The 27,419-nt window shown below is 39.4% G+C and overlaps 1 protein-coding gene across 5 annotated transcripts in view; it reads right to left on the reverse strand.

The window, feature by feature from the left end:
- The window catches only part of TTC39B (tetratricopeptide repeat domain 39B), a 140,513-nt gene that overhangs the window by 59,702 nt on the left and 53,392 nt on the right, over positions 1-27,419 (reverse strand). For 4 of the 5 annotated variants that reach the window (XM_082695034.1, XM_082695037.1, XM_082695035.1 and 1 more), the window contains 2 exons: positions 6,175-6,270; positions 2,282-2,392 (listed from right to left, as the gene is read on the reverse strand). In XM_082695034.1, coding sequence (XP_082551160.1) covers positions 2,282-2,392; positions 6,175-6,270 — 207 coding nt within the window. Of the gene's footprint in view, positions 1-2,281; positions 2,393-6,174; positions 6,271-24,233; positions 24,507-27,419 lie in introns of those variants that run through there. The other variant, XM_082695038.1, reaches the window with a different exon arrangement.

The raw sequence follows: 27,419 nt of genomic DNA on the forward strand, positions 1-27,419 counted from the left end.
AGCAATGCAAAATTAATCATGTATTGTGGTTTTAAACCTCACATTTTATAATTTTTTTAATCATTTTATTTTTTTTAAGATTTTACTTATATATTTTTTTTAATTTTATTTATTTGTTTGACAGAGATCACAAGCAGGCAGAGAGGCAGGCAGAGAGAGAGGGGGAAGCAGGCTCCCTCCTGAGCAGAGAGCCTGACGCGGGGCTCGATCCCACGACCCTGGGATCACGACCTGAGCCGAAGGCAGAGGCTTTAACCCACTGAGCCACCCAAGTGCCCCTAAGATTTTACTTATTTATTTGAGAAGGAGGGAATGAGAGAGAGAGCACAAGAAGGGAAGGTCAGAGGAAGAGACCGACTCCACGTGGAGCAGGGAGCCTGATGTGGGACTCAATCCTGGGACTCCAGGATCATGACCTGAGCCGAAGGCAGTTGCTTAACCAACTGAGCCACCCAGGCGCCCTTAAACCTCAAATTTTAAACCCAAAGTTCCAAGAGGAAAACAGGAATTCACGTGGGAAAAACATATGTTTAACAATGAAATTTGCATAAAGATCAGAGAATATAAAACTTGACCAAATAAGCACTTCTTTTCATTCTGTGTAATGACCAGCTGGGTGTCTGAAATGGAAAAAAGAAATCTTGTGTGAATAAAAAACAAAGGAGACAGGCAGGTAAGCTCAGAGAGGAGAGATAAAAAGAAAAAGGTAGGCAGGCTGTGAGAGGAAAACAGGGAAGTAGAGAGAAGATAGAAGTCTGAGGACTGGGAAGGACAGAGGGAAACAAGGCAGAAGGCAAGCAGGACAGACATGTGTTGAAGACAACACTGGACAATGCCCTTTAGCTGTGGGCAATACCATCTATTTTATCATCTGTTCCTAAGGTCTGAAATACTCACAGCTCTTCTACATTGTAATAGAATTACCACAGCAGTATCTGAGGAGATAATATAATTTTTTTAATTGAAATGTGTAGTTGAGGGGCACCTGGGCACTCAGTGGGTTAAAGCCTCTGCCTTGGGCTCAGGTCATGATCCCCTGGGATCGGTCCTAGGACCGAGCCCCACATCTGGCTCCCAGCCTGCTTCCTCCTCTCTCTCTCTGCCTGCCTCTCTGCCTACTTGTGATCTGTCTGTCAAATAAATAAATAAATACTCTTGAAAAAAAAAAAGAAAAGAAAAGAAATGTGTAGTTGACATAGGACGGTATACTTGTTTCAGGTGTACGACACAGAGATTAGATAATTCTATCATTATGCAGTGCTCACCACCACAAGTTTAATAAGATTCAAAGTCTGTGATCAGAGTCACATTACCCTACTGACCAAAGAAATGAGATTCCCATTATTATGCTCAAGTAACCCTCTAAAAAATTGTTAGGGTGCCTGGGAGACTCAGTCAGTTAAGCGTCTGCCTTCAAATCAGGTCATGATCTCAGGGTCGTGGGATGGAGCCCCACATTTGGTTCCCTGCTCAGTGGAGAGACTGCTTCTCCCTCTCCTTCTGCCTCTCCCCACCAACTCCCGCCCATGCTCTCTTTCTCTCTTTCTCTCTCTCAAATAAATAGAATCTTTAAAAAAGAATAAAATAAAAAAGAAAAATGAATAAAAATTGTGATATAAGATCTAAGCTTCATCCAAGCAAGTGACTATGTCTGAAGGCACAATGTAAGACTATTTCTGTCAAGCTCCAGGCACACTGCAGACATAGTCACATATGTCCACATGGGCTGTGGTCAAGGTGACACCTAGTATCAGAGCTGAGCATGGGTATTGCTGCCACATTTGAAAAACGAACAGGTATTATTAACTGAAATTAAATCGCTTAACTTATTTATCACATAAATAGGGAGTCCCAAGAACATTTTTTTATTATCTTAAATTTCTTCTTGAACATTGAGATTAGCATATTCTAGTTCTTCCCATCCTATTTCAAAGGAAACTTTTTTTTAATATATAAGCTTTAAAGGCATATCCATAAAAATATTTCACTGAGGAAAGTAAAATGAAGCTCTATGAAACTATATGCAGTGACAGTATTTCAACACATAAAGAAATAAAAATATGAGAAAGAGTCAGAAACGTTCTACTGATTAAATTTGAAAAGACAGATTTCTTAACTGGATATTAAAACTGACCAACGGTAGGGGGTCTCCACCAAATTAGCTTAGAAATGTGCAGGTGGAAATGCAGATAAAATAACTGACAAGCATGACACGAATGAAAGAATCATCAGAAACATCTGAAAAAAATATATTTTATCTGAAAGAAATAAAGTTAATTACCATGGTCGAAGCAATTCTAAGGCATCTGAAAATTTGTTACTTAGAAATAAGTTCAATGCCACTTCACATTCTTCTAGGCCACACTTGAGATCCACCTTGTTTGATGTTGACCTAAAGACCAAGGAAAAATACACAGAATGTCTACAGCTTTTACTATAAGCACATTGTCCCGTGTGTGTGTGTGGACACTTTGGAGACGGAAGGCTGGAATTCTAACTCTACTACTGAGTAGCTACACCTTTAATGTTCTGAAACCTGACTGGCTCATCTGTAAAAATGGGAACACCACCACCACCTACTTCATGAAGCTGTTATGAGGGTGGAAGAAATTGACAAACAAGGCTCATAGCAGGCACCAAGACCACAGCAGGGGAACTACCTTTACTCACAGGAGAGGGGAAAGTTATTGGGGTTTAGTTTGATCATGTAGGGGGGAAAAATATGCTTCAGCAGAAAACTATGCATTATTGTCTAGACTGTAGAAGAGACCCCTTCGGATTGCTTTTTGATTCTAGGGAACTACCTCGCAACTCTGTAAACTGTATTTTCTTTTTTAATTAGAGTAGAGTGGACACACAATGCTTCCTTAGTTTCAGGTGTATGACACAGTGACTCATCTTCTCTTGCTGTTCTCACCACAAAGGTAGCTACCATCTGTCACGGTACAATGTTGGTCTAATATCATGGACTGTTTCCCTATGCTGTGCCTTTTATTCCCACAACTTATTTATTCCCTAAGTGGAAGCCTATATATCCCACTCTCCTTCATCCATTTTGCCCATCCACCCACCCACCCCATCCCTCTAACAACCATCAGTTTGTTTTCTATATTTATAGGTCTGATTCTGCTTTTGTTTGTTTATCCATTTGTTTTTTTAGATTCAACACTTAAGTGTTGAATGTATTTGTCTTTCTCAGTCTGACTTATTTCACTTAACATTATATCCTCTAGGTCCATCTATGCTGTTGCAAATGGCAAGATCTCATCGTTTTTTATAGCTGAGTGATATTCCATTGTACACATACACCATATCTTCTTTATCCATTTATCTATGGTTGGACACTTGGGTGTCCATATCTTCTGTATCCTGGCTTCCATATCTTGGTTATTGTAAAGAATGTGAATAACCATGGGGTGCACCATCTTTTTGAATCCTTTTCTTTTGGTAAATACCTAGTAATGAAAATGGATCGTATGGCATTTCAACGTTTCCTTTTTTGAGGAACTTCCATGCTGTTTTCCACAGTGGCTGTGCCAGTTTACATGCCCACCAAGAATGCATGAGGGTTCCCTTTTCTCCACCTCCTGGGTAACATTTGTTATGTCTTTTTTTTTTTTTTTTTTTTTTTAATTTTAGGCATTCTGACAGATACAATTAATATCTCACTGTAGTTTTGATTTGCATTTCTCCAATAGTTAGTGATGTTGAGCATCTTTCCATGTGTCTGTTGGCCATCTGTATGTCTTTTGGGAAAAATATCTATTCAGGTCCTCCACCCATTTTTTAATAGATTCAGTTTTTTAGTGTTGAATTGCAACTCTGTAAATTGTAACTGAGAGCAATGGAAAATAATCGTCTACTGACATATCCATAGACATGTAAATTCTATCCTGACAAGCAGAGGTTCAATTACCTCTTCTCCTACAGCATACAAAAAAGCTAGTTTTGCTGACTTTGGACATTAATTTCAATATTCTTTTACTCCATATAAATTTGTGCTGTTTCAATTTCTCCTTTGAAACTGTTATAACATCTGCCTAGTTCCCTCACTGATTAACAAGTTAAGTAAAATCCTTAATGTGTTTATTTCTACATCTGTATAATAATTATGATTTTACCCTTTATTAAAAATTATCTGTTATTTGATAGAAATTTCGCTCTTTAAAATTAGGGCCGTTAGGGTACCTGGGTGGCTCAATCAGTTAAGTGTCCAACTCGATTTCAGCTTGGGTCGTGATCTCAAATTTGTGAGATCGAGCCCTGTGTCAGGCATGGAGCCTGCTTAAGATTGTCTCTCTCTCTCCCCCCCTGCCTGTGCCCTTCCCCTCAACCAAAATAAACAGACAAATAAACAAATAATAAATAATAAAATCAGAGCCTTCTCCAAAATGTTTTGTGTAACTTTTTTTTTAAGTAGGATCCCTCCCCAGTATGGAGCCCAACACAGGGTGTGAATTCAGGACCCTGAGATCAACAATAGAGCTGAGATCAAGAGTCGGATGTTTCACCGACAAAGCCACCCAGGCACTCCGCGTAACAACTTCTAATAGGAAAATATTTCAGTAAGTAAATGAACAGTATGATAATTTAAAAGAACTTAAAATCACATTTCAATACCACCACCCTCTTCAAATTCCTTCCTTCAAGCATGAAAACAAAATCGCACTTCAGTTACTCTTCTACCAGAAATGGGGTCTGATGCTTTTGCCCAACTGCAGGCTAACATTAAGTGCTCTGAGCACATTCAAGGTAGGCAAGGCTAAGCTGTGATGTTCAGTAGGTTAGAAACATTGAATGCATTTTCAACTTATGATAGGCTCATTTGGGATGTAAGCCCACCGTAAATCAAGGGAGATCTAGAAAGGTTAATGCAGTAGTTACTTAGGAAACTATCAGATGAGTTAGAGGTTAACCCTGAGGGAGAGACTCATATTTCTCCAGAAAGCTCAGATTTCCACAAGCAGAGACATATGGAATGAAGTCGCAATGTGAAAAATAAATGACTTTAAGATCCTTAGGAGTTAGTTCCAGCTTCATCTCCACTCATCAGTCTTCAAATCATCACCCCCTTTCGTCGTACTGTGAGAGCTGAGCCCTAAGGCAAACTGCCAAAGCCATGAGTGTTAGGAACACTCACAAGTAGCTGAAATTTCAAATGCAAAATCTCAAATGCAAAATCTCAAATGCTAAAGATCTGGTGTATAACTGAAAGTTTAATAAGCCTGTAAGGATAGATAAAAAGCCCTTTCTCATAGTATAAAACAGCTTTCACGGAGTCGCCTTTAATATCTGATAAATAAAGAACTCATTATATTAATTCGAGAATGGGCAAGAAAGGAATATTACTTAGCAACTGTGATATTACAAAGATATTAATGGAAAGGAAAAATGTAATGATACATTAACTTTGAAAAAGCAGGTACAAAAAAAAGGATGGAGGGGCAGGGTAAAAAATAATAACAAAATTTTTAAAAAGCAGGTTACTAAATAGTATATAGAACATGATGCCAAGTAATTAGGAAAAAAAAAAGCACTCTATATACAAAGAGAAAAAAAAGGATACACATATACACACACACAAAGTTATAGTGATGGTAATATACATTTTTCTCTCTCCTTTGTAGTTTTCTATATTTTCTGAATTTTCTACAATCAACATTTTCTTAAAATGCTGTTTAAGCCAAGGATACAAGAAGAATATAAGTAGAGAAATAATCATACTGCAACATTCAGTGAAAACGCTATGGCTGCATCCATATCAGACAGAAGCATTTGCCCAGGAAAAAGATGAGAATACAGTTTAAGAGGTCATATTTATGGTGGATTTTTCTCCTTCCTTCCATTTTCTCCAATGCTTGGCAATGTGGTTATAATATTTTATAACGGAAATTGATGATTTAAAAAATTTTAAGATACAAAAGCCTCAAAAGGGAAGGTGTGTCCCAAATGTTGAATTTAGCTTGGTTTCTTTTTAGGTAACAGTGCTATCCATTCACAAGTCCTTTAGCAGCTCTGCCTCTCCCTCCCTAATTTATAAAATAGACACTACACCTGCTTATTTCGCCAGTCAGTAAAATACAAAGCCCTATTGTAACATCAACACTGCAATTCACCAAAGGGTTGTACTGCTCTCCCCTGTTGTCCCGAAAACACCTGCACCCTCTTCCTGACCTGCTCACATTAGATGATCCGAGCCGTCCAGAGGCCAGTTTTGTATCAAGTGATGCAAAGGGACGGCTGCTTGTTGCCATATCTGTGCGAGAAAACCTATTAATAAAAAAGCAAAACAAAACAAAACAGAATGAGGTTTTTATTTCTTTGTCTTACAGGAAAAGTCCCGGTAAATTCAAGTATACAACATAAGACCTTCAATTATTTAATTCATCTCACCTCTATGTCTAATCTATTTTTAAAATCCAGTAACAAAAATCTATGTGCTGTTACACGGTGAACATTTCTGAAATATAGCAGCAATAAAATAAACTTATTTTGTTTATTCTCACACACAAAAAAGAAAAAAAAATCACCCCCACAGCTCTCCACCCAAAGACAACACTGTATTCTGTATATAAATATCCTCCCAGATCTTTTCCCAGTAAATCTATACATGTATTTTTATACTTTATTAAAATGGAATACTATTGTAAGGATGGAAGAAGTTTTCCTTGACCCTCTTAGAGTCCCTGGCTGGACCTGGCAATAAAACGGAGAAAGACAGATTAACAGGAGAAAAGCATATATATTTTACTTGACTCATCCTGTACATGGGAGCCTTCACAAGCGAACGAAGACCCCAAAGAATAAAGCAGCTTTCACATTTGTGAAGAATTGGCGAGACAAAGGTTGAGGCTCAGAATAGTATATGATAAAGAAGTAACTAAGAAGACAACGGTTACTTTAAAAAGGTTTCCAGGGGCGCCTGGGTGGCTCGTGGGTTAAGCCTCTGCCTCCGGCTCAGGTCATGATCTCAGGGGCCTGGGATCGAACTCCGCATCAGGCTCTCTGCTCTGCAGAGAGCCTGCTTCCTCCTCTCTCTCTCTCTCTCTCTCTCTCTGCCTGCCTCTCTGCCTGCTTGTGATCCTGTCTGTCAAATAAATAAATAAAATATTTTTAAAATAAAGAAATAAATAAAAATTAAAAAATAAAAAGGTTTCCAGGGTCGCTAAGCTGATACAAATGTCTTTCCCCAGTAAAAGGAGAATTTATTTCCTGCCTTTAGGCAGGAAAAGGGGAGCTTTTCCAGTGTTTACTGCTTCTTGATTGCCTTCAGCTCAAAATGATTTTTAGGTCAAATCATGGGGTGACAGGTTCTAGTTTCCTTCTTTAGGCAGGAAAAGGGGAGCTTTTCCAGTGTTTACTGCTTCTTGATTGCCTTCAGCTCAAAATGATTTTTAGGTCAAATCATGGGGTGACAGGTTCTAGTTTCCTTCTTTAGGCAGGAAAAGGGGAGCTTTTCCAGTGTTTACTGCTTCTTGATTGCCTTCAGCTCAAAATGATTTTTAGGTCAAATCATGGGGTGACAGGTTCTAGTTTCCTTCATCATATCCTGAATCTTTTCTTCTCGACAGAGTTACTTTATTATAGTTACTGTAACATAATTTGTTACTTGTCCCTTATTTGGGGGCATGTAATTTGCTCCCAATGTTTTGCAATTACAAACACTATTGTAATAAGCTCTTTAGTCACTTGCCTGATTATTTCCTGAGTATAAATTCTTGAGTTAAAGGACATAGATTTTGCAAGGTATATTCTTCTAATAAATGGCTCCATTTCTCATTACATATACACCACAGAGTGCTAAGGAAACAAAGAAGAGGCCGGGACTGATCTGGTTTGCAGACTCAGGGCCATTTTATTGACCCAAAGCTCCCTCCACAGACACAGGAAGGCAGGTCCAAGCAAGAGAAGGAAACTCCCAGTTTAAGAGTAAGCCCCGCCCCGTATTGTAACAGAAGCCCCAACCTTCCGCTTCCATTCACCTTAACTATACACAAGAAATACAGAGAAAAGGGTTATTGACTTTCCCTAGGGAAGCTTTTTTTTTTTTTTTTAAGTGTGCAATGCCCTCAATTAAGTGGAATTTGATTCTAGCCCACCTTTCAGATTTCCCAATATCCTGTAATATTTTAGATTCAACATTCAATCTATCTTGAATATATCAAGTTCCCTAAATTTTATACATCAGGTTAAGGGAAAATCAAGGTTCTTCTCAAAGGTGGTTGGGAGAAAAGAAAACACCAACCATACACCAACCATACATAGAAAGAAATGTAGGTTAAGACAGGTTGTTTACAATGCCATTTTTACCAGAATAGGGGAAGCACCCAGCATTTACACAAACCAGACTCAAGGACACTGACGGTTACCTCTGCTTAGGAGCGAAGGGGAGAAAGATATTCCCAAAGCCATCACTTACCTATCTGAACCATTCTTGCCCATCTGTTCTATTACAGATTCATTTATAAGGGCTAGAAAAACATGGTCTCCAAAATTACTGTAGAAATGACCCCATTTCTCATTTGCCTTCAGCTTCAATTACAAAATTCTCCCCAATATTGAAATTTTTATTTAATCAAAGCTAATCACTTTCCTTTAACATTTCTGACTTTGAGGACATAATACTTAGAAAAACCTTCCCTCCACAAAGATTATATAGCATAATTTTACCAGTGCTGTCATTTTTTAATATTCAATTTGTTGATCTATTTATAATTTGAATATATGGTACAAGAGAATGCTGTGTATTTTTTCTTAATCTTTTGCCGTTTTCCTCAGGATAATCTTTTATTATTTTTTAAAAGATTTTTATTTATTTATTTGACAGAGAGAGATCACAAATAAGCAGAGGAGCAGGCAGAGAAGGGGGGGGAAGCAGGCTCCCTGCTGAGCAGAAAGCCCTATGGTGATGGCGGGGCTCGATCCCAAGACCCTGAGATCATGACCTGAGCCAAAGGCAGAGACTTAACCCACTCAACCACCCAGGCAGCCCTCAAGATAATTTTTAAAAAACCATGTATTTTCCCCAGTGATTTGACATACCATCTATATAGAATACTAAAATTTATTAAGTTCCACTAAAATCAAGTCTGCTATGCCAGGTAAATGTTGCATGTTTCAAAGCTACAATTACACTATCCTTACCAGACAATAACAGATTTGAATTCAGCAGAACCTAATAATTATTAATAAAATAATGTTAGATTTTATTCACATTTTCAGAGGTATAAAAGTTCTAGTCCTTTATGCCTTCTAGTCCTTTATGCCTTTGTATACATGTACACGAAGTCCCTGAAATTCTATAGTATTTTAAAATTTATATTAATATCACAGTCAGTACAACAGGCTACATATGGATTTTTTTATTCAACAGTATTTTTTTTTTAAAGATTTTGTTTATTTATTTGACAGAGAGAGAGAGATCACAAGCAGGCAGAAAGGCAAAGGGAGAGGGAGAAGTAGGCTCCCTGCTGAGCAGAGAGCCCGATGTAGGGCTCGATCCCAGAACCCTGGGATCATGACCTGAGCCGAAAGCAGAGGCCCCAACCCACTGAGTCACCCAGGCGCCCTTCAACAGTATTTTTTGGTATAGACCTAATTCACTCACTTAGACTATTATATAATATTTCATCAACAACCTATTTTCTTCTTTTTTTATAATAAATGTTTCAAATACAGAGAGAAAATGACAGGCATATACCTGGAATCCACTTTTGTATACTGTGAGAGTTAAATTTAATTGTTTCCCACATGAATAGGCAATTATCCCCACACCAGTGAATAAGTCATCTTTCAGCTACTCCTTGGCTTAGAAGAAACACAAAGAAAACAGAGCATGTTCTCTCAACGTCATCTTGGAGCACTGATGGACCCACCAAGCAATATTTCATTCTGTAAGGAATATGTTTCTTTGATTTACTATTTACTACCAATTAAGGTTCATATTATGCAAAATAATACATAAACTTACAGATTTTTTTGGTCTGGTATTTGTGCAAATACCGTCTTACAGGAGATTAAAAAGTTTCTCCTATAAAAATCTTATTCCAACATTCATCAGTTGCCCAAATGTTCCTGGAACCAGTTTTACCATCTTGCTGATTTCCTCGATCAGTAAGTCTTTGACTTTGTTAAAAGGAAAAACCACAAGCCCAAAATGGTGTCTCTTTGTCTCTTAGAATTCCAAACTGGGGTTTAATAACTAATCTAATTGTAGTTTCAACCTCCCCCAGGAAATAGTCTTAACCAGTCAGTCAGGAATTTTCCCCATCTGGAGCCAATGAGTCCTCCATGAGTCTGCCACAGGGGCCCTCTTCATTCCCGAGAGGAAGATGAGGTAATCTGCAGGGTAAGACCTGCTACTTTCTCTCCTAAAGGAAAACGACCCTGCCTGGAATAATTCTTTCCTTTTGCTAACAACTTTCCAGCCCCACCCTTCTTCCTATAAAATCCTGCCGTTTTGTACAACTCCTCAGACCACCCCTCTACTTGCTAGATGGGATGCTGCCCAATTAATGAATTGTTAAATAAAGCCAGTTAGTTCTTCAAATTTACTAGGCTGAACTTTGTTTTTTAACACTACCTCTACAATACTATATTTTCTTTTCTATACACACATTTATTCAGGTCTTTTTTCCTTCAACGTTTCTAATACATGGAACACTGCACTGAGGTTCAGATGTCCTCTAGCTAAATGCTCCTTAGACTGCTTTGGTCTTAGAATCTGTACCACCAAAGTAAGCACAATTATTAAAAATTTAACTGAACAGAATGACTTGACTATTCTACTCCTAAGCATAACCTAGATGTTATATCCATAAGTTAAAAGAAATGTATTTTTGGATAGTGGAAAATACTGTTATTGGGTTGATAAAAGATAAGAAAAACAATACACCATATCTCAATGTTTTCAATTCTGTTGGAAAATTTGTCCTTCTTTTGCCCTGATTTTATGCCTTTTTAAAAAAAGTTTTTAAACAGCTTTATTGAGATATAATTCACAGACCATACAATTCACCCATGTAAAGTACACACAGTCAAGGGCTTTTAGTACATTCTTAGAGGTGTTCAGCTTTCACCACAATCTAAGATTTTATTTATTCATGAGAGAGAGAGTTGGGGGAGGGTCACAGAGGAGGGAGAGGGAGAGACTCTCAAGCAGACTCCCCGCTGAGTGCAGAGACTCCATCCAACAACCTCAAGATCATGAGCGATAACCAAGAATCAGATGCCTAACTGACTGAGCCACCCTGGTGTCCCTGTCATCACAATCTAATTTTACAACATTTTGTCATCCAAAAGAAACCTTGCATCCATCCATTAGCACTCACTCTGCATTTCTCCCCTCCACCTCTAGTCTTAGCCAACCACGAATCTGCTTTCAGTATCCATAGGTTTTTTTCTAGCCTGGACATTTCATATTAATGGACTGATAGAATATGCAGTCTTCCGTGACTTGCTTTTTCACTTAGCATCAAGTCTTCAAGGTACATGTTGATGATGTATCAGTACTTCATTCCTTTCTATTGCCAAATAATATTCCAGTGTACGGATAGAACACATTTTGTTTATCATTTTATCAGTTGATGGATATATGTGTTATTTCCACTTTTGGGGTAATTTTTTAAAGATTTATTTACTTATTTTAGAGAGAGAGGGAAAGAGAGCACTTGTGCTCAGGAGTGGGGCGAAGGGGCACTGGGAGAGAGAAAGAATATCAAGCAGACTCCCTGTCAAGCACAGAGCCAGATGGGGGGCTTGATCCCATGACCTGAGATCATAACCTGAGCCAAAATCAAAAGTCAAACATACAACCAACTAAGCCACCCAGGTGTCCCCCACTTTTTAGCTATTTTGAATAATGCTATTAATATTCATGTACAAGTTCTTATATAGAAATATAATTCATTTTTCTTGGCTATATACCTAGGAAGATAATTGCTGAATCATATGGTAAGTTTATACTTGACATTTCAAAAAACTGCCAGAGTGTTTTTCCAAGTGACTATGTGATTTTACATTCTTACCAGCAATGTAGGAGTGTTCCAATTTCTCCATACCTTAGCTAATGTTTATTATTATTCATCTTAGTGGGTGTGATGGTATCTCACTGTGGTTTTGACTTGCGTTTGTCTAATGACTAGTGACTGAGCATCTGTTTAGGTGCTTAATGGCCATTTGTCTATCTTCTTTGGAGAAATGTCTAGCCAGGTTCTTTGGCCATTTTTTAAATGGGCTATTTGTCTTTTTACTATTGCATTTCATACTGCTCTAATTTTTAATCAGTAGGTAAAACTATTTTCAAACGAAAAGCTTACAGCTATTTTTATACTTTTTCCTCTCATTCAAATCATAATTAGCAGAATCAATTCAAATTTAATTTCCCCAATAAATCCAACAGAACGTGCCATGGTCCTGAACAATGAAATAAAAGCTAAGCCATTTTTTTTAAAGATTTTATTTATTTATTTAAGAGAGAGTACATGTGTACATGAGTGAGGGAGGGGCAGAGGGAAAGGGAGAAGCAGATTCTGTGCCGAGCAGAAATCCTGACATGGGGCTTGATCCTAGGACTCTGGGATCATGACCTGAGCCAAAAATAGACCCTTAACTGATTGAGCCACCCAGGCACCCAAAGCTAGCCCCCCTTTCTTTTTAAGATTTTATTTATTTATTTATTTAAGAGAGAGAGAGAGAGAGAGAGAGAGAGCACAGAAGGAGAGTGAGAGGGAGAAGTAGACTCCCCTATAGAGCAGGGATCCCCATGCAGGGCTTGATCCCGGGACCCTGAGATTGTGACCTGAGCTAAAGGCAGACACTTAACCAAAGAGCCACCCAGGTGCCCTGCTATCCCTTTTTTTAAAAAGAAGACAAAATGAAATGAAATTTCAAAAATTAATAAAAAGATACTTAATATCCTTTAAGCTTTTTCATCAAAGTTAAAATCTCTCTTTTGGGGAGAAAAGGAATGAAAGTAAACAGACCAAGTGGTACATTCTGGAAGGCACCATTTATATACAATCTACAGTCTGGATGGGTGTCCACTGTAGTTATAAACACAAGATGTGTGGACACAACCACCAGGTTCCCAGGAAATCCACTGCTTATAATTTTCGACCACATGATCAGCTTGTATTTCACTAAAGAAAACTCACAAGAACAAATTCTGCCCAAAGGCTGATTCCTTCAAATAGCCATTTTCAAAGCCTGTGATCAAGGAAGAGGGGAGATGTGGCTGCTGCAGCTGACTTAGCAAGAACAGCCTAAAAATCAACAGGTAATCCCAAATGCACTGCCAGCCTCAACCCCAGCCTCTCACCAGTGCTACAGAATCAAAGCAAAGGAATTTTCTCTCCACTTAAGTCCTGTTCTGTTATAGGGAGGATCTACATGCTAAAAAAAAAAACAAAAAACAAAAGACAAGCACCAACAAAGGATATAATTATTCCATTATTCCATTAAGTCAGATACTAATGAATTTATAAACTAATTAACTTGCCCCTAAATAATCCATGCTTGGGCTTAGGACAATCAAAACTGCAAACTTTCTTTCATATTATCTGTGGAGCTTGGGTGATTTTTATATTCTTTGGGCTTTTTTATTTTTTTTTCAAAGTTTCAAAAATGATCATGTAGTATTTTTAATAATTGGGAAAAAACTGTACATTTTGAGCAATTTAAGTTCAAATTTACGAAGGGAACATTTGAATACCAATTTAAGGAAACACCCTCTGCTCACCCCCTCTACTGTCACACAGGGCTTACAATAGTTCTCTGGAAAAAAATGCAAGAACAGTATATTATTTTTAGTCCTTTCCATGAAAGGAAGATAGAATAAATCATTACCCAATGTGTCTCTAATGTTATTTTAGACCTTATTGAACTCTTCCAAATTATCACTACTTTGAGAAAATCAGTACTTACATGTTGCAGTGTTTTTAATTTTATCTTTTCTGTTTCCTACACTGACAACACACTTCCATGCTATTTTAAGTTTCCAACTTAAAATACCTGTAATAATATACTCCTGAATTGCTTTCAAATGTGTTACTTTATATATACATTTATGATCTCAACCTGATTCTTAATATATCTACCTATTTGCTGAAAATGGGTTTATTCCTTTATTGAAAGGAACTGGCTCTCCCAGGTGGAAATCAGTAGACACTCTAATGAGTTCTTGATACTAGCCCCATTCCCATCTTCAGCAGATCTGAAAAATGCAGTACACCATGCCCGTGTGCATGTCAACAAGCCATATGCTTATATGAAAGATGGAAAATGAAAGTCCTTCACAAAAGATGTAGTTACTGGAAAGGTATTTCCTTTTACCCTCCTTTTACATTTTTATTAGAAACTGGGCTAGAAGATATAAAACATGGTAACCAACTCTGCAAAAATAAAGGTGGAAAAGGTAGCAGGGAATGGACCACCATCTAAAAAAGTAATGCACTAAATGAAAGGGTTAAATTTAGTAAATTAAAGCTTAGTTTTCCCTCACAAACATCTAGGAGCACCACACTGAGGGCACTATATCATGTGTCAGATACATAAAGTCATACAGTTCATGATCTCAAATATGATATTGGAGAATACATTATAGATTTTAAATTACTTACAACTTTTTACCACCATGTTGCTAAGTCACATTTTTAAAAATATTTTATTTATTTGAGCAAGAAAGAGCATGATCTAGAGAGAGGGGCAGGGAAAGAGGGAGACACAGACTCCCCTCTGAGCAGGGAACCCAATCCCAGGACCCTAGGATCATGACTGAGCCACAAGTCACATTTTTTTTTTATCCTGCTTATAAGTTCCTAACTTTGGATCAAAAGTCCATCTAGAAGGGGTGCCTTGTGTCTCAGTCAGTTAAACGTCTGCCTTCAGCTCAGGTCAAGATCCTAGGGTCCTGGGATTCAGTCCTGCACTAGGCTCCCTGCTCAGTGAGGAAGCCTGTTTCTCCCTCTCCCTCTGCCTGCTGCTCTCCCTGCTTGCTCTCGCTATCCTTGTCAAATAAATAAACAAAATCTTACAAAAAAAAAAAAAAAAAGAATAATAATAAGAAGAAAAAGTCCAGCTAGGGGCACCTGTATGGCTCAGTTGGTTGAGCATCCAACTTCTGATTTTGGCTTGGGTCCTCTCAGGTCCTGGGATCAAGGCTGTGTAGGGGCTCTGTGCTCAGCAGGGAATCTGCTTAAGGATTCTCTCTCCCTCTCCCTTTGCCCCTCCCCTACTACCTAGTGTGCCTGTGTTCTCTCTCTCTCTCTCTCTCTCTCTCTCTCTCTCAAATAATCAATTTTTTTTTTTTTAAGTTCAACCAAAAGCTTGCATACATGTCAGCAAGCTGTCTGCCAACTGTCCCCAGGCAGACCTGCCATGCAAGTGGAGAGCCTGACTTCTTGAATAAACAGACACAGGAGCGCATGGAAGTCAGAAGTATGCCCATCTGCTCCCAACAACACACCTGTCAACACACCTCCCAAGAACACACTGTTCCAAGAGCACCAACAACTGGAAATGCAACTAGGAGCCAAGAGCCAGGGACAGAAAAGCCTCAAAGCCAGTTCAGTAGAAGGAAGAGTTCAAGAGAGTGGAGAAGCTTAACTCAGGAAAAAGGAAAGTTGGAAGAAAGCAGAGAAAAGGAAAGAACAAACATTCCCTCCCTTGCTCACTTGAGGAAGATTTCAATGCCCCCTCCTAGACTACCTTCTCTGGACTGGATCCTATTCCCAAATGACTCAGAAAGACATAAAATGATGTGCTTAAGAGAAAGAACAATAGAACAAATGTGACAAAGTGTTAAAAATGGATTAGGGATTTACAAATACTCTTATTCTCATACTCTTGTGCTCAGATTGAAATTATTGCAAAATAAGGTGGTTTTTATTTGTTTGTTTGTTTTTAAATAAGGTGTTTTTAAAAGACAACTTGGATGATCCTGGAGCAAAGGGCAAATGAGAATGGCCATGGACCTCAGCCCCGCATGGACCAGCCAAAGCCAGTGTGGAATGCCAAGTCCTTGGGGTCATGAGCATACCAACAGATCCAGCCAACACAGGTGCTTTGGTGGTAGAGAGAGTGACAACACAGGTTAATCAAGAACAAATGGGTGGGGCTGTCAACCAGAGAACAATTCCCAGGGTAAGGCTCTATCTCCATGGAACTTCTTCCCACACCCAGGTACTTTTGGGAAAGAGGGCCAGGGGGAGCCTTTGAGAAAGAAGATCATAGGCCGGATGCAGAGTTTAAATTTTTACTTGACTGGGCACTTACCTCTCCCATCCCCCCCCACCAAGAAAATCGGAGTCACTCTAAAAGAGACTATTTGAAATGTGAACAGATGATGGGATCTTTTATTGACAACTTAATGTTTTCTTCTGCCCTCATGGGGGATGAGAGTTCCAGAGCAAAGTGAGAACAGTTGCAAAAGAACAGAAGTTCATTTTCATGTAAACTAGAAAGCATGCCTCAGACTTTTCTCACTAAGAAAATGGACCCCAGGACTTACTGTTTCTTCAGGAAAAAAAAAAAAAAAAGAAACTGCCCAAACAGATGTTATTGCTCTTACCGGCACACAGAGCAAATCAGACAGAGCTGGAAACTAAAACCAGAGACTATCTTTCCAATTCTTTTCTGAAGCAAAGCAAGCTGTACTCCTTCACAGTGTTTCAAACAAACAACAGAAAGTCAGACTGGCAAGAGATACATAGGCAGCTCCTATTTCGTTTTGCTAGTTTTTTAATTAAAAAAAAAAAAAAAATCCCTTCCCTATTGGAGGGTTTTCTTATTTCTAACAGAAAGTTGTTACCCAGTCTACCAATCCCCCTTTCTCACTGTCCCGCCTGCGGTGTGATGCTGCCGAAAGCCTGCGGGGATGCAAGGCTAAGCCCGGATCCCTGTCCCAGGTGTGCCACTCACTTGCAAACAGACACACCAAGACAATTCATCCGCGGCTAGGGATCTCAGGGTCCTCGTGTGCCAAAACAGAGGAGGGTTACAAATCATAGAAAGCAGAGAGGTGGTGGCCAGGGGCTGGGGAAGAGGGGGCAGTGGGGAGTTCTTGTCTAATGAGTATGGAGTTCTGCTTTCCCCGATGACAGAGTTCTGGAGACAGACGGCCGTGACGGTGGCACAACAGTGGGAATGTGCTGAATGCCACTGAACTGGACACTGAGAAGTGGTGAAGACCGTAGAGTTTATGTTAGGTGTATCTTACCACAATAAAAAGAAACTGGGAGGGAAAACAGGCAAACAAACAAACAAAAATCCATACATGGAGACAAAGAGTCAGAGGAGGGTTAACAACACCTGCCCCGTGGACCTTACACAAAAGTTATAAGGAGGAAACGCACTCCATTTTGTAAAATCACTTTTTAGGCTGAATACCACATAAATGCGGAGCTGATGTTGTTAGAAGAGTTAAGTGATTAGGGCTAAGAACTTCCCATTAGCCAGACCACGGCATGCCTAGGCATTCCAAAGGGGCGTTCCTGCTATTCGGGAGCTGGGTGGCTGAGGCTCCTTAGGCAGTTTCAGTTTGTCCCTCAAAAGGAGAAATGCAGGTATTTTCAAGATGCAGAGTAAACACGGGATTTCTGTCGGGGGGGGGGGGGGGGTGGCATAGGGGGGCGGGAGGGATGGGGGATATCATTTCTTCTCAAACGTTACAAACTACATATAACAAAGAGTAGCCAATAGAGAAATTTTTAAAAAGCAATGCTAGAAAAAAGTTTTTCCTTTCATTTGGCTTCCAGCCCATGAAGGAGAGAAAAAAAATAAAGGCTACCTGAAGTCATTGCTTTTTTCAGGCTAGGTAATGTTTTTCTCCCCTGGGTTCCTTGATCAGAATTTAAAATTCATCATAGTATGATTATTGCTTTACTTTCAGATGTGGAAGGTAGAGGATGAGCTTTCCAAGGACAGGAATTCTCTGTCTTAGCACAGTGATACTCAATGAACTTTGCGGGGAACAAATGACATTTGTATTAATTTCTATATTAGCGCCCTTGTGCCAAGTACATTCTCAATACCTTACATTTTATATCATGCATGTAGATGGGAAATACCCATGTGTGTATTATCACAGGAGTCCTCCATTTACAAACAAGTAAATTTCAGTAAATATTAGGTAGGACAAAAACAAACCAGAAGGGGAAGCATATACGTACTCACGTAATTAAAGTTTAATTTTCTCTAGCTCTTTAATGTGTGGCTGTTTTCATAGTGTGTGGTGTATAATCAGCCTGTGATATCAAGGAGGCACACAAAATGGTTTTTGTATATAGGGATGCTACTGCTTTAAAAAAAAAAGAAAAAGAAGAAGAAGAAGAAGAAATACCAAAACTATTATTAAGGAGGGGTGATGCCACATAAATGCTATATATTAGGACTTGGTTTGATGGATCACAGGAAGGCTCAAATTCTGCCCCACCCAGTGCCCCAAAAGATAATGACTATATAATCCCAAAGCACAAGAGAAATTTGAGTCTTGTTCCCATACTTCCCTGCTTTCTAAAACATAGTCCTCTATAAGGACTTGAAATAAGATATTCTATAACCCACTAATACAAAAACAATCATGAAAGAAATCTGTTCATACTACTTGAATGGTCACTAAAGACTTTCCACACCTGTGGACTAATGAAATATCAAAAGAAAAGTAAACCACGCATGAAATTCCTATCAAAACCCATACCCACATAATCTGCCCATATATGCAGTCTGCCCTTTCTAAAATGAGCCAGGGGTGCCCTGGCTGGCTCAGTCAGTGGAGTGTGGGATTCTTGATCTCAGGGTTGTGAGTTCGAGCCCCACACTAAATGTAGAGATTAGTTTAAAAATGAGCCAAAGACGTAAGTGTAAATGTGGTGTTAAAAAGTGGAAAGCATGGGGGCCAGGGTGGCTCAGCCAGCTGAGCATCGGATTCCTGATTTCAGCTCAGATCATGAAATCAAGCCCCACAGGAGGATTTCGTGCTCTCATGGAGTCTGCTTCCCCCCTTCCCTGCTCTTGCTCCCTCGCTCTCTTTTTCTAGTAAATAAGTAATTTTTTTTTTAAAGTGGAAAGCAAGGAGAAATGCAGGTGTTTCCCTTTCCCACACCAGAAAGCAAGTGCAAAATGTTAGGAAGATCTCTGGATATAAGGCACCAAAAAAAAAAAAAATCATTTTTCATGACACATGTATCCAGGAGTACACTGTGGCTTTAATAAATACATAAATAAATAAAATGAGGAGAGGACTGTCTATACCCCAATCAATCTCTGGCTAAGGGACACAGTACAACAGCTTTTCAAGGGTCACCTCATCTTCCTCACCTATAAAATCGGCGGAAGCAGTCAGCATAGTTTGCATTGAAAATACAAAGACAGACTCACCATGGGTACTAGGACTGAAGCAGACATTTTAAAAAGATTCTATTTTGGGGCGTCTGGGTGGCTCAGTGGGTTAAAGCCTCTGTCTTCCACTCAGGTCATGATCCCAGGGTCCTGGGATCGAGCCCCATGTCAGGCTCTCTGCTCTGCAGGGAGCCTGCTTCCTCCTCTCTCTCTCTCTGCCTCTCTGCCTACTTGTGATCTCTCTCTGTCAAATAAATAAATAAAATCTTTAAAAAAATAAAAAAATTAAAAATAAAATAAAAAGATTCTAGTTCATTTCTTCCCCACTAAGATATGAAAATCTTAAGTGGATGACAGACCAAAAAAGGAAACCAGAGAGCCTCAAAATCCCCTACTTCATGGCAGGCCTCAAGCTTTTTACTAATCAAATGAGAAGTCTGTCTCTGTGCTGGAAATCAAACGTATTTTCTATACAAACAATGATTGATATTTATTTATTTGTGTGTATCTACATATATACATACATAGGTACATATATGCACATATATGTTAAATTCTCAGTCTATGCCATAAAGTCCATTAAGCCCTAAATTATCAATAACTTTTGGCAGAGTATTAGAACCAAGAGAAAGAATCATATAGGATTGAAGCACACTCTTTCCCACCCTTCAGGCCAGTCTCCATACTGTGTCCAGGTCATCCTATCTAAACACAAGTCCATGTAATTCAGTGGTCTGGCACCGCCCTTACCACAACTCCTTGGCTAGACACCCTTGGCATCTGTCTTCCTTCCAGCCTATCCTCACTAGAACAGCAGGACTCCCAAGCTTCTTGATAAATCCTGAAGAGAACATGGTGAAGGGGATCAGAGTATGTCACCCTGAAATGTGTCACTCAGACATAAAGGCTGTTTTGAGCTGAAGCAATTAGCTCTCATCCTCCTCATCCTGGCCAAAAAGCAGGGTATAAATTTCCTTTTGTAAAGGTGTTTCCCTTTCCCACACCAGAAAGAGAATTACCTCAGGGATAAATCTTACCACCTGAGAGGACTCTTACCTATAGAACAAACCTAACTCAACAATCCTTACTTACCACACATTTCCTAGTCATCTTCCTACAATTTAACGCTCATCCAGAAACCTAAAACCCCTTCCTTGGCCTAGCCTCTTCTCCACACTTCACTGTACCTCCTCAAGATAGTACATAAGCGGGGCCTTTGGGTGGCTCCGTCAGTTAAGCAGGCAACTCTTCATTTTGGCTCAGGTCATGATCTCAGAATTAGGAGATCGAGACCTGCGTCGGGCTCTGTGTGGGGTATGGAACCTGATTAAGATTCTCCCCTGGGCTCCTGGGTGGCTCAGTGGGTTAGGCCGCTGCCTTCAGCTCGGATCATGATCTCGAGTCCCGCATCGGGCTCTCTGCTCAGCAGGGAGCCTGCTTCCTCCTCTCTCTCTCTCTGCCTGCCTCTATGCCTACTTGTGATCTCTGTCAAGTAAATAAATAAAATCTTAAAAAAAAAAAAAAAAAGATTCTCCCTCTGCCTCACCTCTCTGCCTCTTAAAAAAAAAAAAAAGTTTATAAGCCCCAAATTATAACCACCTCCCTGAGGTACATTTTTTGGTGAACTCCCGTGTGTGTATGCAGTTAAACTTTTCTCCTCCTGCTCCTCTTTTGTCCACTTAATTTGCGGGGCTGAGAAATACATTTAGGACAGTAGAGGAGAAAGTCTGGCCTCTCCTACAATGGTCTCTCCTATCTCAGGACTTTGTACTTAATAAACCCTCCCGCTATAACCGATCGATCTTGTCTGTTGTCTGCCCCAGTTCAGACATCGCCTCTTTCAGAAAGCCTTCTCAGGTCAGCCTATGCCCAGATTCCTCCCCATCACCCCAGGTTGGGTTAGTCACCCTTCATCTTTGTTCCCACAGAGCCCTGACCTTCTCCACACCTCTGCATTTATCCCACAACATCCCAATGACAGAGTCCTTTTTTTTTTTTTTTTAAACTAACTACAGAGTTTCTTCTCTGTATTCTCCAATAAATTCTAAGTGCCTGAATGGCTATTAATAACCCAAGATATTTTCTCCTGTTTAAAAAAAAGGGGGAGGGCCTGGGTGTCTCAGTCGTTAAGTGTTTGCCTTCAGCTCTGGTCATGATCCCAGGGTTCTGGGATCAAGCCCAGCATCGGGCTCCCTGCTCAGCGGGAAGCCTGCTTCTCCTCTCTCATTCCCCCTGCTTGTGTTCCCTCTCTCGCTCTCTGTCAAATAAATAAATAAAATCTTAAAAAAAAAAAAAAAGTTAACTGTTCACTCCAAGCAACGAAGGCAGCACAGACAGACCTCTGAATCTGGGCTATGAGGGAAGGCAGGTCAGGCTGCCAGGGACTCTTCCTCAAAATCAAGGCCAGCCAAACACCTTTACAAGTTCAGGCTCTTGCTGTTATTTTTGCTTTGTTTTGTTTTACTTGGATGATTGGTTTTGGTCTGTTCTTTGCCTTTAATTCTGCTTTTGGTTTCTTAGTATCTTCTAACACACTCCAATGAAATAAACAGCAGCTAGGAAATCTGGTTTACTGGCCCCATTTTAACTTGTGTGACCCCCGTACTCACTCCCTACCTGCTATAAACCGAGAGAGTAATAGAAGAAGGGTTCTTTCTTCTATTACTCTCTCTTAGTTGCCCACAGTCACCAGGGAAGCCTGTAATAAACGCTGATCTCCCTCTAGAACTCGGGTCACTGGTGACCACTAGAAGGGGCAGAGACTGGAAATCAAGTCACACCTGGGATCAAGTTCTAATTCCTCCACTTACTTCCTATGTGACCCAGCAATTTCACCTCTCTGTACCTTGGGGTAGCTGCTTATTACAACAGGGATAGCTATGTCTTTTGTAGGGCTGAAGGGAAGTTAATGTGTGCAGAAACCAACTAGTGGCTGGCCCACTGCAGATGCTCAGTAAATGATAGGGAAGTCCTTGACCCCATCCTGTGTATTCTCCATGGCACCCTAGCATTTCTCCACCACGGCCTTTAAGGAGTTTCCAGCCAGCAGGGTGTCTTTGCCATATTCTCCACCCCATCCCTGGTGCCCAGCACAGTTCCCACAACCATGCCCAACATCACAGCAGACACTCAATAAATATGTATGAGGTTAATGAAACAGTAAGATACTAAAATATACTAACATAACCGATTCCCCTTCCCCTCTCACTGCACTTAACTGTAAGCTCCCCCAAAGCAGGGACCATTTCTTATTTAGTGATATGAAACCTGCACTTAATACAATGCTTATCGTATACTTGTTGAACTAATCAAATTATTTTCATAATCTTTTTCCAGCTCAAGTATACCAAGGATCTGTCGCTTCAGAAGATCTGGGACAGAAGGAGTTGCAAGGATCTGTATGCCCTGTTTATATGCCTGGCCATAAACCATCTAGACTTCTACAGTTGAAAAATGTTGAAAAATGACCACAGTTGTAATGAAATAATGAACTACTTTTTAAATGTTCCCCTCACCTGCTAAAAATATCTGCTCCATGAGGGCACATATATCTTGTTCAGTATCATAACCCTAGGGCCTGGCAAGACCTTTGCAACAAATATAAGCGTCTATTTAATGAATGAATGATTAATACACCTAAGTTCCTTATAAGTCTAGGTAAGGCAGAATTTCCTATTTTTAGGAATCCTCCCTAATTAAACTCGAAGTTGCTACATTTAGGTCAAAGAAAATGTTTAAAAATAAAAACAGCATATGTTTGATCTCTAGGGGGTAGTTTCTTTTATAAAATCCTTGATTTCCTTCACACTGCAGGAAATCAACCAAAATAATGATACCCACAAAGCTCATGTAGTATGCCCCCCTCAGTCAAATATATTCTATACCTACGAAGGTGAGTGTTAGCAGTTGCCATTTAAAAGTATTTTGACTACTGATCGCTAAACAAATCAACTTTTAGGAATTGCTTTAGCTAATGTGATTTTTAAGATAAAAGAATGAGATCAGTAACCCAATGATATGAATCATTGAAATCATAAGACATTTCATTTAACAAGGACAAATCAAGAACATAATGGGGGTTTTGAAGGGAACCAAAACTTAACCTCTACCTTCACAAAATGTTCAAAATTGATTCCATAATATTTCAGCAAGGATACAGTTCCAGCCTCCAGTGAATTCCAAAGGGGGAAAGTGGGACATAGTGACTAAGGACAGATGTTAAGGCTAAAGAATCTACGTCATCAGAAAAAAATGGCACCAATTAAAATGCACAATTAGAAAAGGGGTGGTCATGCAAAGGTCACTTTTTAGTAATTCCCACCCCCTGTCACCTGTTAAAGAGACACCGAGAGAAGCCAATGCAGGGGTTCACAGTGAGAGGTAAAGTCTAGGACTATCAACCCCACTATTCTGAGAGCATGCCAAGTGTACTTAATTTTTCCTTAAGGTTTTAATCACCCTAACAAAACAACACCCTATAATGAAGCCAGCAAAGGCCGTAAGATGCACACAGTGAATCCACAACGAGCCGTCATCAGCCTTCCATTGTTCTGCCGTCCCATGCACACCTTGCAGCAGCACTAAGCCAGCCATGGCATCCCGAGAAGACCACGTCCTCTGCAGCAGCAAGACGCAGTGTTTTCTCCGGTCTCAGCACTCACCCTCAGGAAGCCCAAAAGGGGGGAGGTGGGGGGGAGGATTGGGGGAGAGCCCTGACCAGCTTGATATGAAGCCTTTAATAAAGACAACGTCAATTAACAAAAACTGCAGGTCTCCAGTGAGATTTAACTCCTATTTTTAAAATTTTCACAGCCATCCTTAAATTAAATCCTCACAGATCGAAACAGAACGCTGCAATCAGACCCCCAGGAACAGCTTTTAAAATGCCACATACTCACAGATTTAGAGCAGCTGTAACTTTGGAGGAATGAGTCTAGCCTCACTGTGGAGATGCCTTTCCCTCTCTTCTACCAGATTTTTTAAGGCAAACAAAAAGAAGAAGACAGTCCTCAGTTTAAAGGCCAAAAAAAAAATCCTCAGTTTCTGTTCTATGTCTTGGTCTCCAGTGAGACTCAATTAAAGGGCATAAGGAGAGAAGTTGCCGAGGCTGCGGACAGCATCCCAGAGCTTCCCAGAGCAGAATTTAAGACATGTCAGTTAAAGTGGCAGCTACACTCACTGCCGTGGCTGACGCTTCTGCGGGAAGGGATGCCGGGAGATTTTTTTTCCCCCAGTCTCTGCTGCAGCCTAATTCCGATCCATCACCATTTAATTATCCTAGGGAAACAGGCAAGACAAACACAAATGGCCTGGATTAATCAATTCTTCAGGGTCTCTTAGTGATTTTTTCATCTAATCCAAGGTTTCATCTCCATCTAAAGAGCACCAATTGAGGAATAAAAGGACTCCTTTTTCATTTTAAGAAAAACGTAAGAGCAGGCAAATATTCCCAGGTAAGAGTTAACTTCTATATCCCAAGACTTCTTTAAGACACTAAAATATAGGAAAATAAAGTTCTCTGAGGATTTTAATCTAACAGGTTAAATGCACAAAATTTAAATTTAAATTAGCAAAGTGAAATATACAAATGACATGTCAGACCCATATAGCTCTAAATGGCACTTTAAAATTAACATTAGATAAACAACATTTGAGCTGGTTTTGATGAAACTTAAAAAAAAAAAAAAAGTATGCTTAGAGATGGTCAGTGACTTTGCAGCTTTCTTGTCTTCCCCTAAGTGCTCTTCCTCATACTAGAATGGAACCATTTTTACAATGGGGCTCACTGTTGTATCTGATTATAAAAGTACCAGGTAATGTAGTCTAACATTTCCTGATTAGAAAATAATAAACTCCTTGAAGGGAAATGGAAAACAAAGAAGAAAAAACCCCAGCCATAATCTTATAACCCAGAGATAACGTGTTAATATTTTACAATACTTATCTCTAGTCTTGTTCCTCCATATAGATATACAGAAAACTGTTTTCTTTACTACTACTGTTTTACATCTGTGTACTTTTTCACATGGCTTTATGTTATGATTATTTACCCACACATGTGACCAATGTCTAAAAGTGCTCTAAAGAGTTAGCATATGCAATGACAGTCATATACTTGTGCTGGGCACAGGGGACATAGCAGTGAGCAGAACACACATGGTCCCTGCTTCTTGGAGCTCTCGGTTTAGACAGAAAGCCAGATACTCAGCAAATGATAGTTTTTATGATAGGTACTATAGGTCAAAGGAGAACTACAAGACACTTAAGATATATCAAAGAGACCAGGTCTTACGAAGGTCAAGGTTTCTTAAGGAATGGCAAGCCCAACTACAAAATTATTAGTACAGTATATTTCACACCTACACTTTCCTATCAACATGAACATCTTCTTATCATTTTTTTTAAAAATTATTTGTTTTGAGAGAGAGAGAAAGAGAGAGAGCTTGCATGTGAGTAGAGGAGGGGCAGAGAAAGAGAATCTTCAGGCTCTGTGCTGAGCGGGGAGCCAGATATAGGGCTCAATCCCAAGACCCATGAGATCATGACCTGAGTTGAAACCAAAAAGTTGGATATTTAACCACCTAAGCAACCCAGGCAGCCCGTGAATATCTTTTTAACTAATATTCTTTTTTCCTACATCAAAAAAAAATTTAAGTCCGGCTATATTTTTGTGAATAATGTGCAATATCTAAGAAAATAATTGATCTAACTTGTATTTTGAACACAGTCTTTGAGATACTAGAACAGGTAACCCACCCAGGTAATTTCAGACATCCCTAAAATTGTGAGTTACATGTTTCTAAGAAATCTTCAATGTAAAATTAACTTAGCCATGCTCAGAATCCCATGAAGGCTAACAGAATCCTTTGAGAATGTTGGAAGAGTTATGACAATTGGACATGAATCTGACAGAATCATAACGATGCATTTTAAGGACACAAACAAAACACCACACATCCAAATAAGTTATATAGTTGTTCCAGGTGAGCAAGGTCAACATCAATAGTGATAAATCATGTTGACAGCAGGCACTCTTGAAATGATATGATAATAATGGCACTTTATCCCTGTGGTCTTTCTCTCCCCCAAACCCCTACCCCAGTCTCACCGTGAGAAAAGTACCAGACAAATTCCAATGTGGAGCATCCTATGAAGTGTCTGACTAGCACTCCTCAAAATTATCAAGATCTTTTCTTTCATAAGGAAAGAAAAGTCCGAGGATCATCACAACCAATTAAGGAGAAACTAAGTAAATCTGAATAAAGTATGCACTTTAGTTAGTGATAACATAATAACATTGGTGTATTCATTATAATAAATTATGCTACTAATATTAGATATTAATAATGAGGGAAACTCTTGACCTTTCTGCAAATCTGAAACTGTTCAAAAAATAAAGTCTATCTTTTAAAAACATTCTCTTTTCCAAACTGATAATATATATATTTTTTGGTCATTAGTAAAACATATACCATAAAAATTTAGACAATGCAAAAAGGAAAAAGGGGCCTTTCTGAAACTATAAATACCCTATAATTCTACCATATTCAGATAACCAATCCCAAACTAAACAATTGTGTGTATGCGTGTATCATTAGACCATACATGGTATTTTTAGCTGTGTTAAACTCAGTAACGGTTCCCAAAGATATCCAAGTCCTAATCCCTAAAACTTATGAATGTTACCTTATGTGAGAAAAGAGATTTTTGTAGGTGTAATAAAATTAAGGATCTTGAGATGGGGAGATTATCCTGGATTATCTGAGTGTGCTCTAAATGCAATCACAAGTATCCTTATAAGAGGAAAGCAGAGAGGTATTTGACACGGAAGCCAGAAGATGTTGTGACTGGGCCACCTGGGTGGCTCAGTCGGTTAAGCATCCAACTCTTGGTTTCAGCACAAGTCATGACTTCTCAGTGGTGAGATTGAGCCCCACATGGGGCTTCACTTTGAGCATGGAGGCTGTTTGGGATTTTCTTCCTTTCCCTATGCCCTCCCCCCCATTACCTCCTGCCGCTCATGGTCTCTTTCTCTAAAATAAATTTAAAAATAAAAATAAAAGCTGTTTAGAAAAAAAAAAAAA

Source organism: Mustela nivalis (assembly GCF_964662115.1).
Source record: "Mustela nivalis genome assembly, chromosome: 13".
Lineage (NCBI taxonomy): Eukaryota > Metazoa > Chordata > Mammalia > Carnivora > Mustelidae > Mustela > Mustela nivalis.